The following is a 15,911-nucleotide window of genomic DNA, read 5'->3' as shown; positions in this document are numbered from 1 at the left end:
GCACCAACCAAAAAAAAATATATTATTATTATTATTATTATTAAATATTAAATGGTAGAACTTGTCTACTCGCCAACACCAACTACTTTATTTATTCATTTTCCTAAAAAGAAAAATTGATATTGGTAAAAAGGAATAAATAATTAGTAAATTTCAGCGTCAATCATTGTCGAGTTTCTCACGTGTGGCAAACGCCTCATGAAAATCGTGTGTGTGAGTGTAGAAGATGGAAGGTGGTGGTTGTTTGCTTGGAAGGGTTCAAACCCTAACCACCAGTTGGTGGACCTGTAACTTGTAACCCTCCCTCCCTTAAACTCCCACTTAACGCATAAATCATAATAATCCCTCTCTCTCTCTCTCTCTTGGTGCAATGAACTCAACACAACGTTGCACACGCAATATCTCAGAACAAACCCATCCAAATTAAAAAACAATGTAAGAAATTTGAAAGAATATAAGGTTGGCTGGATTCGCTATTCGGGAGTAGGTGAAAGTGACAAATTCACGCGTCGACGTGTATGCTTCTTGTCTTCTAATTGCAACTGCACCTCACGAATGATTACGTTCCTTTTATACGACCAACGCTTATATATCTTATATTTGTGCTCAATGTGCTGACCCCATACATATAATATACTCATCCTATCCTATATATGCACTATTTCTGATTATCAATTTATCATTAACATGTACCAATGTTGCATACGTTATACACGTATTAGTTAGTATTTATTTTAATACGGGGTTATATAAAGGTCAATATTTTGAAGAAATTAAATTAAACCAAGGATGACAAGATGGTATACAGCAAAAGACTTTTGAACTGAAAAAAATAGCTTTATCGGCTTAATAGTGAAGCATCAAAAGCCAGTACATTAACCATTATTGTTCTTTTGACTCTATTATTATATATACATTCAAGATAAGAATATTTCATTTGTGAGAAACTTTCTTCTCTTTTGCTCTCGATCTAATCCCCCACGGGCGCATATCTGACATATTAATGCTTTATTTTGTGTTCTTGAATTCGTATGATTCATTGACTTTCGAGGGAAGTTTAAAAAGGAGGTATTTTCCTTCTTTCTTCTTGACGATAGTGGAGTTAGGTTCCTCTTCCACTAGTTTTTAAGAATCCAACACCTTTCGAGCAGGAGAGAAATAAAGTACCAAGTTATTAGATTACATGTAAATCTGTTAACATTTTCAAGCGATAGAATATAAACTAAAAAAGTTATATATGTATGTGCATGTATAATATTATTAAGTATATATATATATATATATATAGAGAGAGAGAGAGAGAGAGAGAATTTATTTTCGTCGTTTTTTATTCACGTAACGTTTCTTTTAGTTTTTTTCATGAAATGAACAGTACACTCCTTTGTTTTTTTTTTAAAAAAAAAAATATAAAAGTAGTTCTTAGGATTTTCTGTAATTGAGTAACATTCTAATTTTGAAAAGCACTTGATGCAAGATTCATGTTTTAGTGAATTTCAATACTCGCACTTATTTTAATTTTTGTTCGATTCGTCGGCCTTTGTTTATTTTATTTCAAACTAAGTTATAACTTAGGTATTCATTCATTTAATATAAAGATTCAATATCGCTTTCACATATCTACTTATGTTTACCGCCACTGTTATATATGTTATCTTCACTGGCACTTGACCTTTTGTTTTGTTCCTGGAATAACAACCAGAGATAGCGATGTAAAACTGCATGTAATAGGATAATAACTTATAACTCAAAACGCACATATTCATTTAATTGTTTCAAAATCCTAGCTATAATGCCGATCTTAGACCCCGTATTCCTCATACCAAACCAAAAATAATGAGTATTTAAGTAGATATTATTGTTAGCTTTAATTTGTTAAACGATCTATTCTATGGATGTGATGTTTATCCATGGTAGTGGCAAATCAAATGACTTATGGGTTCCTCTGATTAAATGCGTAATTAGTAACCTGCAACTACAATTAGCGGGGTTGATGAATATTGTTGGTCGCAACCTGCAAGAAATCCAGTTAGCTATGTATCACTGGTACCTTTTTACCAAAATAGATTCCATCTGGTGTGATCCAGGTCATTCTGGTCTCTGTGTTTAGGCCAAACCAGTAAAATACAGTTTTTGCGTCCATCCCTCCCTTTCATGTGATTGAGGGTAATTCTTTCATAAAATGGTATGGATTGATATACAGATCATCTTTGATCAAGCCTCAAATATATATTTTTCTTAATTATAACATGTATCTTGTATAGAAAATAATACTGTTTAAGTAGGGTAAGCTCATCATAGAAAATAAAACTCAAATATAATTATATACTTAAAATTTAAACTCGAGATTATTATTAAATTTATTTGGTCAAGCAAGCCTGGAATTAATAATTAATTGATGGAATTTTTGCTGTAATTATTCGGTAACTGAGTTATTGCACTAATTATTTATCTGATGAAATTTTTTAATAGTCTTGTAATTCTGATGTAAAAACGCCTTAATAAATGTTTGGAGAAGTAGTGGGTGAGTTTTCTAAGTGGCAGTCCTTTTCCTTTTTCCTTTAAGACCAAAAAAAAAAAATGTTTCAATTCAAATATGTTATGGCCATTGTGGGGTGGGCGTTGGATTCGGAGGGTTTCCCATAATTCCATTGGTTAGCGAGTCAGATTAATTGTTAGGAAACAAAGGTGGGTATGAATCTCACTTATAGCTTTTCATAGCTTTCTTTAATCTCTCTTTCTCTCTCTCCCCAAGTAATGAAATTTCATTAAATCAAATCAGAGGAAGACACTGTATCAGGTGGAACATCCTCAACCCAATGGGCCTCAAAATTGAAAAGCAATTAATCTTTGCTAACTTGTCAGTCATGTTATTACTTTTGAATGAAATGCGTCAAAGTTGAGTGAAGAAATTTTGCATTGAGGACAAATTTAAGAATTTATAAATGACAAAGACTCATACACTAAAAGCATGAAGTTTTAAGTTAAATGTGGTAGTATTCAATTCACTAGTATAATTCACTTGATATTGTGTTAAGTAAGTTGACGATATTTAATTGTGTAATAAATTTGATTGTGTCGTTGTTGTTTTATTTTAAACTATTTTGTAAAATAAATTTTGAAGAACTATGTTTGAGAAGTAAACAAAAACAATTTCCCAGGGGGTCTACCAGTTGGTTTGAACAGGTACCTGAGTTGCTCTAAACCTCCTATGACCATGTTACCTGTCTTTGATTTTTAAAAAAAATCAATATATTTAAAATACTTTTTATTATAAATTGTAATTATAATATAATTATATACTAAAAATATATATTTAATATAGACTTTAATTATATAAAAATAAAAATTTGAATAATACATAATTTATTAATTTATAATAACTAACACATTCTATTCAATCAAGTCAACTATCTTGACTATGGATGATATTTTTCTGTTTGTATTGTTGTTTTTTTCTTCTTCAAGTTTTTGGTCAAAGTATCCGTTGTTGGACTGTTCTACTGGTCCAAATCTCTTGTTGGATTGTGTAATCCATTGGGCCTGATTGAAAGGCAAAAGGATCCGTGTGCTGTGTGTCTGCACCGATAGCGTTCCGAATTTTCCGCATAGGGAAAATGTTGATTCGACGATTGCCTTGGACGGCGATTTGTTTTGCCGCAGCACTTCACTTCCGTTTCGGCGCTACCAATGGACTTCCCATTAGCATTCGCAAGCAGCTTCCCTCTTCTCTCTTCTCCTTCTTCTGCTCCAGCTCCCTCTGCTACCTGTAATTTCATGTTCATGCCATGCCTAGGTTCATTTCACTTTCGGTACATATTTAGTCTCTTGGCGCCACCATAAGAGGCTGAGGAGTTGTGTACCATTCCCTTCTTGTTGGGTCCACTCGTCCAAGTCCCATTAACTTGGATGTTGAACCACCTGATTCCAATACGAGTTAACATATAACTCGTACTAGACCTAAAAAGTGGAGACATTATACTTTCTTCGAGGCATGACCTTGTGGCGACAGAAACAATTATAATATTCCTTGCATCACTCACCCAATTTGAATTTCAATTTTCAACTCGTAGGGTCACCAAAAGGATACACCTCACTCGCACTCTCTGAAACCCGGTCTTTACCTCGTTGGAACACCAATCGGAAATCTCGAAGATATCACTCTGAGGTACCCAACATCTCACTCTATATTTTCCTCATTTCACTTCTGTGTTTGAGTTTATTACATTTGTTTGATTCGCGCGCACGCACGCACGCGCAGGGCTATTCGCGTGCTGAACTCGGCTGACGTCATACTCTCAGAGGACACGAGGCACTCGGGGAAGTTGCTTCATCACTATCACATCAAAACACCCCTTGTAAGCCTTATCCAATCGCAATAGCAACGTGTAATATAGTTCCTTTTCCTTTCTAATTTGCCTATTCTAATGGTCTTTTGTAGCTCTTCAGATGAGTTATCACAAGTTCAATGAATCGCAAAGGGAACAGGTTGTGCTGAGGAGGTTGAAGCAGGGTGAGATTGTGGCTCTCATAAGTGATGCTGGAATGCCAGGCATCAGTGATCCCGGTATGGAGTTGGTAAGTGCGTTTTCGCAATGCGAATTTATCATTGTCATTTGTCAACATCTCTGTATGTTTATGGGAAATGCTAGCAATACACTTTTTAAAGCAATCTTCCTCATTGACTGAAATTTATTGGAAATCACAATTGTTGCTTGGTCCAGTTTCTCAATTAATGAGTCTCTCATGATTTCATATTTTTCAATAAATTTTAATCAATAGTAGAATGTGTATTAGTAACTAGTAAGAGTGTGTTAGAGGGCATTGCTAGCACTCCTCATATTATATGTTTACCGAGTGCGTGTTTGGTGATGAGATTTTGTAATGACCCGAAAGCTTCTCAAATTTTAATGCAGGCCAAACTGTGTGTGAGTGAGAATATCCTGGTTGTTCCAATCCCTGGTCCCTGTGCTTTGGTATCAGCTCTTTCTGCCTCGGGTTTAACTACTGATGAATTTACATTTGGTAATAAGCTGGCTAAACTGAATTTTGGCATTTATGGCATTTTGGGGTCTAAGATGGCTGTTGTGATGTATGATTTTGTAGTTGGTTTTCTTCCTAAACATTCGGAATTGAGAAGAAAAAGGCTCATGGTTTCAGCTGATCAAACTACAACTCAAATATTTTATGTTGCTCCTCACAAGCTTTCTCAGTTCCTTGATGAGAGTTCTTCAATTTTTGGTGATGCAAGGTGCTAAGAGTTAACCTAAACCCCGATGCTATATAATAATGCTTACTTCCACGATAAAAGTACTATACAGTTGTCGGCCTTTTCTTCTAATCACTTATCACTATAGCTTTTGTCTCCCCTCTCAAAATTTCCAGTTGGAGAATCCTTTTTTTTTTTGCAATATATAATCATTGAGGTTCTGAACCATGATCTGTTTGTTTATTTTATCATTCAAACTTAGCATGAATTTTGATGTCTTGTGTATTAATGTTCTACAAACAACTTGCACTAACAATACCTTCTGTGAGCTTTGCATTTTTTTTATGCTGGGAGGTTCCTTTGGGAAATATTTAAGGATTTTAGAAGTGTGGCTTTTGGGAATATTGACTCAGATCAGTTGACTCGTCAATTCGATGATATTGCAGGCAATGTGTTATTGCTCGGGAAATGACTAAGTTACATGAAGAGGTAAGTTTAGCATTTAACTCTCATTATTCCGTAGGGGCGGCAATTTGGATCTGTTTATCCCATAACTTTCTAGTTCATCCATAAATAAATCCAACCAAACTCCAATTATAAAAAATAAAAAATAATGGGTTGGATAGTTTGAGTCAATACTATTATTGGATGGTTAATGAACCATCCGACATTTCTCTTAAACCACTGCATCAATGGGAGCAACTCCAATGGGTGTGGAGAGCCAACCTTGCTTCATCCTTAAACCACATGGAATAACTCCAATGGGTACGTAGTCCAGAGAGCCAACCTTGTTTCATCGGTTTATAACTTCAAACTCGAAGTGAAACATGGAACCTTAGCAGAAAAATCACTTATCTAGAAAAGAAAGAGGAAGCTTTGAGAGGAAGAGCACAATCTAGAAAAGAAAGAGGTAGGAGAAGTGTGAGAGGATTGAGACCAGAGAGCAATTAATCAAAGAGAAATGAGGAACCTTAGCAGAAAAATCAATACAGAAAGATCACATCTAGAAAAGAAAGAGGAAGCTTCGAGAGGAAGAACACAAAACTAGAACAGATTACTTTCAATTGGTTAATTATCTTATTTCTGTTATGATTATTTTGAAGTTGTTGATTTTGCAACTACATTTCACTTAATTTGTAGTTATACGAACAAAGGGGGCCATTGGTATTTTTGACTCTGTATGTGTCCACACCAATGGAATACATAAAATAAAGTTAATCATAGATGGGGTCTTGTTATACATTTTTATTTCCATTTTGCTTGTGAAAAGAATGTCTTTTATGTTCTGATAAAAAAAATTAATTATTCATTAACTACAGTTACTTTAGTCTGCCTGAATTTGGGATTTGAAATTACTACTTTTATTATACCTGATATTGGGTTTAACTTGAAAGAATATTGAATTGAATCTTTAACAGGGGTGATGCTAAGGATGTTTGATTTTGCGTTTGTGGCTTTGAGTGTAGAAGCGGGCTTTATGAAACTTAATAGCAACCTATCAGTATGCTTTTGTTTTGTAGAATTTTGTTAATAGTTTGCTTAATCAATATGCATAATTCTTGTTCTCATATGATATTTTTATTTAACTACACCTACATCCTTTTGTAGAGTAAACATCGTGTTCTGACTAACGGCCCTTTTTCTTCTTTTTTTTGGGGTTGCACGCTCTTGAATTCTAGCGGGATGACACCTTGGAGGAAAATGCTAGTAGAGTAAAAGCCATTAAATGCATTAAGCCTGCTTATGCAGTACCATTACACGTAGTTGGTCGAATGGATCTTGCCGGTGCTGTCTTTTGGTACATTTTAATTCCTTAACTTTCAGAAACTAAGAAGAATTCCCAACTTACAAGGCATATGCTTGCTTTATTTATATTATCATCTCATCACAAATTAATACGTGTTATATTAACATGTAATTTATTTATTTAAGTGGTATTAGATTTGATATCTTTAAATAAATAAGATTTTGAGTTTATATTTTTGGATGAAAAAAAATATTATTAAAAGAAGAAATCCTATTAAAAGTAATAAATTAAGTTCTCCAACAGAAATTAATCATTAATAAAATAGACAAATATGTCACATTAATATTATAGTGATAAAAAAAAAGTTATGTTATTGATTTATATTATTACTTTGTTAAAAGTGATATTTAAGATAGTTTCTAATTAATTAATTGTGTACGGAAACTTTTATATTAGCAATACATGTCTATTATTATTATTTTCTTAACTTGTTGATATTTTTTTTATCGATAAATATTAATTTTATTAAAAATGTTAATGGGAGAAATTTGATTCATTTGAACTTGCGATATTTTCCTCTCCTCTTTCCTTTCCCTCTTAACTTATTAACTTTATTCATAAATGCCGTTGATTATGTTTTATAAGGAGTCACTGATTAAATGTTTCCATTTGAAATAAACATACAGACTAATACATCTAGAAGAATTATATGTACGAGGAATTTGGATGGGTAATAAAAGATATCTATATTGAAAAACGAGACAGCCAAACCAGACGGGCGGTGCTCATGTGCACTTGCGCATTGCCCTTTTCCTCCTCCAAAGCGGGCCCCACCACTCCTTATATTCTTTGGGCCTAATCCTTATTGGGTTCCTTACTTAATTTGCTACAAGACCCCATTACATAACAAAAATCCAACTCCATCATCAATTTTATTACCCTCAGATAACAACACCTCAACAACTCTTGATCCTTCACTAGTGCACTACAACTACATCCTTCTAATTCTTTTTTAGCCATGATCCTCCTTGTATTTCCTAATTACAATAATACAGCACTTGCTACTCAACATGAACCCAAGATTATTTATCCATTTTGCATGTTTGTTCTACATATTGAGGGTGAGTGAGGGATGAAACTGAAAAATTTGCTGGCCTGTGGCTAAGATTCGGCGGGGATCGAATTGCATCTTCCTAGCATTGAACTGGGGCCACTTATCACCAAAGTGGTCCATCCACTCCTGCTGCGTAGTGTAATGGGGCAGGTATTGTTTTACCTTGATCTCTATATCATGGCAGAATTTCAGAATTTGACGGTTCTGATTAGTCAGGTACTCCAGCGTCTCAGTATCCAATGCCGATCTTAGAAATGCCACCAGGTAAAACACATCCTCTTCTGGTGTCACCACCGAGCTTCGCTGGTCCCACCTACACATCACCATCGCCCAAAATCATCTTTTGAATTTTTCTATTCATCTATACTACACACTTGAAACCATTTACTTTACTTACTACTACTATGTTGAAATAACAATAGAACTTTTTTAAGTATTTCTAATTCGTTGGTCTAATTCAAAAACATTAATAATTCAGAAACCCATGGCAAGATACATAGAATTCATTTAATTTGTTATCTTATTCTCTCTCTCTATATATAAATGCTTTGGACAAGCGTTGTCTTTCTTATATTATATACCCTCTAACAAACATGCATTTTTATTTTTATTTGTGATATCATTATCATTAATTTTTGGTATTTTTAAAATGAAAAAAAAAAAAACATAACTAAGTGCAATTATTATGGTTTTTATTTGTTTATTTGTGCATATTATATTGATATTGACCTGGAAGTTGATGCATATGGCGGTGTCTATGGAACTAGGTTAGTATAAAAGGTGAGGAGTGGAGAGGAGACATCCCTACCATTCGAGGAGTGGGTCCCTATGGAAGATCTTCTGACACCAGAATCTCTCCAGTTGGATGATCATGGCCATCCATTTTGTTTGCTTCTGGTCAAGAAATAATAAACGTGGCACTTCCTAGCTGGCTTTGATGCAGATTTTCATCTGCTATGTTGGCTACAATACAACCCTCGTGTGTCTTCCATGTCTTTCCACTACATGCACCTCACTGTGCTTCTTGTTCTTTTCATATTTTTTATTTTCACTTAATTGGATTAAGCATTCTTAATTTAAGTTATCTATAGCTAATATTTTATTGAGATGTAAATTTTAATTTATAAAAATAAATTAATTCATTTTAGTTTTTTTGTCAGTGTTTAATTAAGTGTAGACAAATTTATCAAACAGAATCTTCTTTAATTCAAGAATTATCGAGGACCTGGATTAATTAATACACACAATGAAAGTAGAAACAAACAGATTCAGCCATCTATTATTAGGATTAATGTAAACGTCTAGATTCTGTTTATTCCCTAATCCATTAATTCCGACAATAGTACTATCTGTCCATCAATCGTGGAGAATCTTCACACATTTTCATCTAGTTCCATAATTATTGGGAATATTCGTTGTAGAAAATATATATTATGTTGCAGGTTTTTCTCTTTCATATATGATCACAAAACTTCATACTCTATTTCATTACTCATTTGAACTTTTTCTTTTCTTTTCTTCTTCCCTAAACACTGACAGTCGATATGAGGCTATCAGCAGCAGACATGTGGTTTATATATGAGGAGATATGTGCATGCCTGCAAACATGCAGTGGTTTTATTCTACATATATATGACTAGGACATGGATGAATATGATAGTATAACAAATGGATATGCATGCGGAAATATATATTTATAAACTTACTTGTTTTTGTTCATAGGGTATATGAGGATAGGTCCACTTGTCTTATTTCCAAGAATGCCCTTGAACACACCCTTGTCGAAGTCCCCTATCCTTGATTTTGGAACAAAAAGGTTGAGCCACGGATGAGGTACATCCCATAAACCCTTGGATCTAAGCTTCAGCTCTGCCTTATGTACACGATCCAGAAAATCCACGTAAGGCAAGTCCGTTGTGAAAACCGATGTTGGTATAAAATTTAACTTTTTCAATAGAGCTTGTATTTCCTGCATACCATAAAAACGTACAAAGAGAAATCTAAGAAAATGTCTTTTGATGTTTAATTTCGGTTGGTATGCTTCGAATAAAAAGTATTTAAATAATGTAATAGATATAATTTATAAATATTTTAAACAGAAAATGAACTTAAAGGTTTTGACGTTTTGTAAAGAATATTAATAGAAAGACTAACTTTGTTTAACTTTAAAAACATAAGTACTTAATAACAAAAATTAAAGATTAAAAAAAAATCTCTCATACGTCATTCTAGTAGATCAAAATACAAATAACTATTTATTTAAATATATTTATAAAAGTGGAGTGTATATATATATATATATATATATATAAATGAAATACTCTAGTAACATATTTTATGTTTATTTTTCTATAACATCATATCACTTATTTAAACTATATTTATCTCTTTTTTCCTCTCTAGGTCTTAAATTAAATAGTTATGCATGAAAAAGGAAAGTTGCTAGCTAAGGTAGCCGGTGCTTTTGTCGGGATATGAGACCCACTATTGTGAGCAGTTATATATAGCTTTGACAAGAATTAATTAAGAGAAGTTAAAAACAAGTGAGAGAATATTCTGGTGGACTGCCGGCATTTTTAAACAGTGAAAATTAACTATTGTAAAGGTTGCATTCAATCTTGCGATTGAATCGAGATGATAGATTGCACAAGATCTTCCACATGTTTTCTTTTGTATGTTTTATTGCATTCTGTTCTACAACTAGAGACTGGTCAATGTTTGGGTACAGAGAATAATCATATACGAGGACAGCGATGAAGGAAGAACCAAGGTTTTAATTCAATAAATTATGAAAAAAAATCAAAACAAATTAAATAAAATGTGATTACCTCTGGACAGCGTATATCATTTTTCTTGTTAATTGAATTGTTTGACCAATTACTTAAAGATACCATTAACAATATTAAATCAGACTTCAAACATAAAACAGACAGATACTGAATTATTAAAGTAAGCATGAATTTGTGAACGAAGAAAATCTTGACATTAATCGCATAATGATATGAGAGTATTCGTCAGAATAATTGACATATTTCTTCCGTTGATCTTCTCAAGGGTAGAACAATAAAGAGAGAAAGGACAGATGACTCAAAACTAAACGTTCAAATTTAATGTGGTAAAAACAACTGGTATTGAATAATGCTATTTTTGTTCTTTCACATTTGTCTGTTAATTTGTTATGAATATCAATGTTACTTTTTAATTGGTGTTCAAATCAACGCCATTAATTTTGTCCTTTTATGTTTGCCTGTTAATTTTATATTTTGCTCCCTATAAATCCTATAGAATCTCTGAAGCATAAATGTGTTGACCAACTAACAAAAACTGGACGAAAAAGCCCGAAGACTTAATTAATTATTCTGACACATACTTATATTTCATGTCTTTTCTAGAGTTTAGAATTTGAACAACATGAATATCAAGTAGCATATTTGAGAAACAATTATTTTAAACAAATGGATGTAACCGAAAAAAAATAAAAATACATAAAGTAAATTAAACAGGCAACATTAGCTAGCTAGGTGGAGTGATTTTGGTAAAAACTTAACTACTTAAGCCCTGTTTTATTTTTTGTTAGAATCTCGATTCTTACACGTTTCAATAAAAAAAAGCTTCAATGTATTTTTTTTTTCACTCTTTCAAGAATTAATTCTATCTAACTATTTTTTTCCTATCCCTCCAACTCATTAAAAAAATTGAATGTCAACTAATCTAGAATTCAATGAAAAAATAAGTAAAATCGAATAAAAAATTATTTTTATTAAATATCAAACTTAAATAATACTGGAATAATTTAATTTTAAATTTAATATATTAATTATTTTGTCCAATCATTTTGTTTAATTCTATCTAAATTTTCTTCAACATTAAAGTAACTGTCATACAAGAGAAAAAAATATTTCAAAATAATTATCATTCTAATTTTTAAATGTAACATTAATTATTATTTTTTAATTATATCGTTTATCATATTAATGATGAATAATAAAATTTATAAATGAATTAATAATAATAAAAGATTAATTTTATAAAATTATTATTAGTCTTATTTATTTATTTATTATTATTTTCTTGGTGTAAAATGATAAAAAATGACAATTATAATGTGTACACGAAGTGGAGTACGTAATAAATAAGATATGAACACGTTATTAGTAAACGAAATAAGGTAACTTCACATAATTAAACTAATGAAAGTTAAATGAATATATTTTATTGTGACAGCGCACTAAGTGTATGAACAGTCAATAATATTATATATAAGTGAAGGCACTGACAAAGAAGAGAAAATGTACGTGGGATTGGGTGTGTACGTACCTCATCAACAGAATCTGCGTTTCCTTGGTCGTAATTTTTGGTAATCTCCAAGCAGTACAAAACACCTCCGTCAGCGTTGAGGGAAGTGATTTTAACTGGGTTACTAGCTGAAAAGAACGAAGACCTCCAATTATTGATCAGCCCTTCATCAACTATCACGAAACCCTCCACATAGTCGAATCTCTCCCTTGCTGCTTTCCCATGCAGAGATATCAGATACTCCTGGTCCTTACAAAACCTTGCAAAATTCGAATACAGTACTCGTATCCACCGAACCTGCACTTAAATATTTATCATATATCTAACTCTAATATAATTTTATTGGAGAAAATAATATATCTATTGAACGTGTAAACAAATTTTATCTAATCTCTCAATTATAAATAAACATGTATGAGAAGTATATGTTCCTTTTTATAGTAATTATCACTTTAAAAGTTATACCACCACGATGATGTATGATTGATTGAAAATGTAAAATTTCTTATAGTAATATTAATTTACAGTAAATAGAAATTAAACCCTAATAATATTAATTAGACGAGAATATTCTATTGTTATAGCTCATTGATATCAGTTCCCTTAATCGATAGTGATATTAGTTCGTTAAGAGAAATGAATTAAAACAGAGAATGTCCCAGGCAGGCGACACGCAAACGATAATTATTCCAGCTTTATATTGTTAGAAGAGTACCCAAACCATCCCTTCGAAAACGACCCTTTTTTTAGGTTTTGTCGCTGATGTGAAGAAAGATTTCCAAGAAAAGACGCATCGTGTGTGCCCCTCCTATCATCTCATGGAAATCATGTTCAACCGACTTTTTTTTTCCATGATGGAAAAAAAGAAATAATATTTACACTTTAAATTTTATTTACATTGAGTTGTTTCTAAAAAATAAAAATGAAGTATATGTATGCATTATGAAAACAGATAATATTATTCATTTTTATAACTTTATCTTCAATTATTACATGAAATGTTAGCATATTATGTGCGAGGTCACGAGCTAGTACGAAAAGAGAGTCATACAATTAGGAAAGAGGGAATTGGGTACTGTATATGTGTGAGTAAGAAAAAGAGACAAAGAAAGATAAAGTACGTGGGAGAGATACACATACTCTGTGAGGAGCTGGTTCGAGAGCAATTCTAGCCCTTGTGATGATTCCAAATTGTCCAAGACCACCTAGAACAGCATGGAACAACTCCGAGTTACGATCTTCTGAACATGTCACCAGCTCACCCTTTCCTGTTACACACCAGTACACATTATGATATCAACGAGATTAACCACGCTAAAGATAAACGAGATTCGTTTGTACTCAGCACCATGACAAACCAGTGGGACACCTCTGTTTAATTAGTGAAAATTAACTTTTCCTCTTGGGGAACAAGAACAACTAGTTATTAGCATGCACAAGCATCATTTCTTACGGTAAAACAATCAAATTTGGCAACAATAACACCAACAAATTTAAATTATTTAAAAATGTATATAATAAACATTAATTTTCGAAAATATTAATCCATCTTTAGAATCATTTATAATGGTAGAACTCCTTTTTTTCTCTTTGAAGGTGTCAAATGTTAAACATAGTACTATTATTGTAAAAATTAACCGTGAATGCAAAAATTGTACCTTAAAAAAGTATACCAATAATGATATTTGTGATTAGTTAAAAGTGAATGCAAATTATATTATATATTAAATTACCTGTAACGACATCGAGCTCATAAACATTGGTGATCTGAGGACCGTGATTGAAGGTTTGTCCACTAATTCCAGCGTTGGATAGGGTTCCACCCACAGACAAATACAAGTAATCGGTCCAAGACATGGGAGCCAGCCCATACTCCAATGTTGCACTCAAAACATCTATCCACAACTTCCCACCCCACACGTCCACATACATTCCTTTCTCACTCACTCTAATACTACTACCATCCTCACCACTATCACTTTTTCCCATTTCAATCACCACTCCTTTCTTCTCTTTTATCATGGCTTGCCCGTTTATCGAATGCCCGTGCCCCCTCGCTGACACGGCGAACGGAGACTCGAACGCCGCCTTCACCACCCTAGCCACATCCTCCGCCGTGGCAGGGTGCACTACCTCCGAAGGCTCCCCTCGACTCAGCCTCCCGAAATCCACCGAAGCCGCCTCCAGTTCCCACGTGTCCACGCTGAGACGACCCTGGAGTCCCACATCGAGCAGCTCCGGGACCACCGTTAATCCCACAGTTACTATTAAACGGCATATGGCGAATGTTAACAGAACAAGCTTGTTGTTGTTGACAGCCATGAATTGAACAAGATAAGAATAACTAATTAAAAACTACCCCACAAGCTAGAGTACGTGTGGTTTCGCTAAGGAATTAATGAAGATACATGCATGTCATGTGTGTGGCGTACGATGATGATGAGTTATTGGGTAGTGGGGGTGGTGGATGAGGGAAAGGAAGAATGTTGGGAAGCTCCAGAGAAGAGAACAAAATCTTGGAACAGCGTCGTGGGTTAACGTGAGCAGGATTTCGCTTTAAAGATTCTGTACGCAACATGCAGAAAGATGAAGATTCTTTTCTCTCACTCACTTTCTTCGATTCTTGCCAAAAAAATTCTACTTGTAACTTGTTCTTTTTTTTTAAATCTCTATGTGCAGTTTAGGAGATATATGTATGTCTATAAGATCGAAGGCATGTACAAATTGAGAAAGAAGCAAATTAATAGAAAGGAATTGATCTAGCCAGTAAGATAGAGGAGCGGATTGCGTCTCTCTCAAAAGAAAGAAGAAAGGGTTTGGCATGAAAATTAGAAGCAAATTCGTGGTTTGGCATGAAAAAAGGGTTGGTGGCTGGGGTGATGAATTGTAATGAATGAGCTAGTCACTACTGTGTGTCTAGGATGTAAGATACAGGCTCTCAAATTTATAGGACAGGGAGAGAACCACGAAAAACTACTAAGGCTCAAGCTCAGAGTAAAGGCACGTGGATCTTCACGTGACTGGACCGAGGAGACACGTGCCTCATTGTGGAAACAGCACATCTCTTGGTCCATTGTTTTTAAGTCTTGAGCTAAATTTCTCTAGTTATAATAGCATCTGAAAGGTAATTGTACAGGTCAAGTACACCGCGGTAGACAGTAATTAGAGGCAAAATTTTAGACTACAACCACATTTTTAAGTTGTATGGATAGAACAAAGAGAAAGATAGAAGAGAGAGAAATTGATAGATTTGATAAAGTTTGTAATGAAAAATAAATAAAGAGACGGATAGGAGGAGAAAGGATAAACTTTATTATTAACACTTGGTGTCTATTTATTACTACTCAGAAAAATAAGGTAATAAAAGAGACTATATAAATTACCTCTTTTTTTTTGTGAATTAGATTATTATGCACGTGGTGTTAAATGATTTTATATTTTGATTTAATTATAAATTATCATAATAAATTTATTAATTTTTATAATAATTATCTTAAAATTTATATCGATAATTTATGACTAAATGATAATACGACCGTTAAACTCAA

The 15,911-nt window shown here is 33.2% G+C and overlaps 2 protein-coding genes across 6 annotated transcripts; one reads left to right on the top strand and one right to left on the bottom strand.

The window, feature by feature from the left end:
* Positions 1–3,567: 3,567 nt before the first annotated feature.
* Positions 3,568–9,219, top strand: LOC114408617 (ribosomal RNA small subunit methyltransferase I-like). Of its 5 annotated transcripts, none has more exons than XR_003665913.1 (8): positions 3,568–4,165; positions 4,259–4,355; positions 4,439–4,575; positions 4,914–5,022; positions 5,104–5,248; positions 5,653–5,695; positions 6,625–7,004; positions 8,835–9,219. XR_003665913.1 is itself a non-coding variant. In XM_028371721.1 (8 exons), exons 3-8 carry the CDS (start codon positions 4,447–4,449, stop codon positions 8,842–8,844), a joined length of 555 nt encoding a protein of 184 aa, XP_028227522.1. In that variant the 5' UTR covers positions 3,568–4,165; positions 4,259–4,355; positions 4,439–4,446; the 3' UTR covers positions 8,845–9,219. The 5 variants fall into 5 exon arrangements, 3 of the variants coding, with proteins under 3 accessions (XP_028227522.1, XP_028227521.1, XP_028227524.1); XR_003665914.1 differs by lacking the exon at positions 8,835–9,219 and having other exon boundaries at positions 6,625–6,707; positions 6,886–7,004; XM_028371721.1 differs by having other exon boundaries at positions 6,886–7,004.
* Positions 7,564–15,407, bottom strand: LOC114408616 (cytokinin dehydrogenase 5). Its single transcript, XM_028371719.1, has 5 exons — positions 14,097–15,407; positions 13,504–13,631; positions 12,385–12,660; positions 9,774–10,036; positions 7,564–8,380 (listed from the first exon to the last, which is right to left on the bottom strand). The coding sequence occupies exons 1-5, from the start codon at positions 14,683–14,685 to the stop codon at positions 8,062–8,064; spliced, it is 1,575 nt and encodes a 524-aa protein (XP_028227520.1). The 5' UTR covers positions 14,686–15,407; the 3' UTR covers positions 7,564–8,061.
* Positions 15,408–15,911: the final 504 nt, after the last annotated feature.

The sequence above is a fragment of the Glycine soja genome, chromosome 4 (genome assembly GCF_004193775.1).
Source record: "Glycine soja cultivar W05 chromosome 4, ASM419377v2, whole genome shotgun sequence".
NCBI classification, from domain to species: domain Eukaryota; kingdom Viridiplantae; phylum Streptophyta; class Magnoliopsida; order Fabales; family Fabaceae; genus Glycine; species Glycine soja.
The sequence above is the reverse complement of the archived record's forward strand: the minus strand, read 5'-3'. Positions and strand labels throughout refer to the sequence as shown.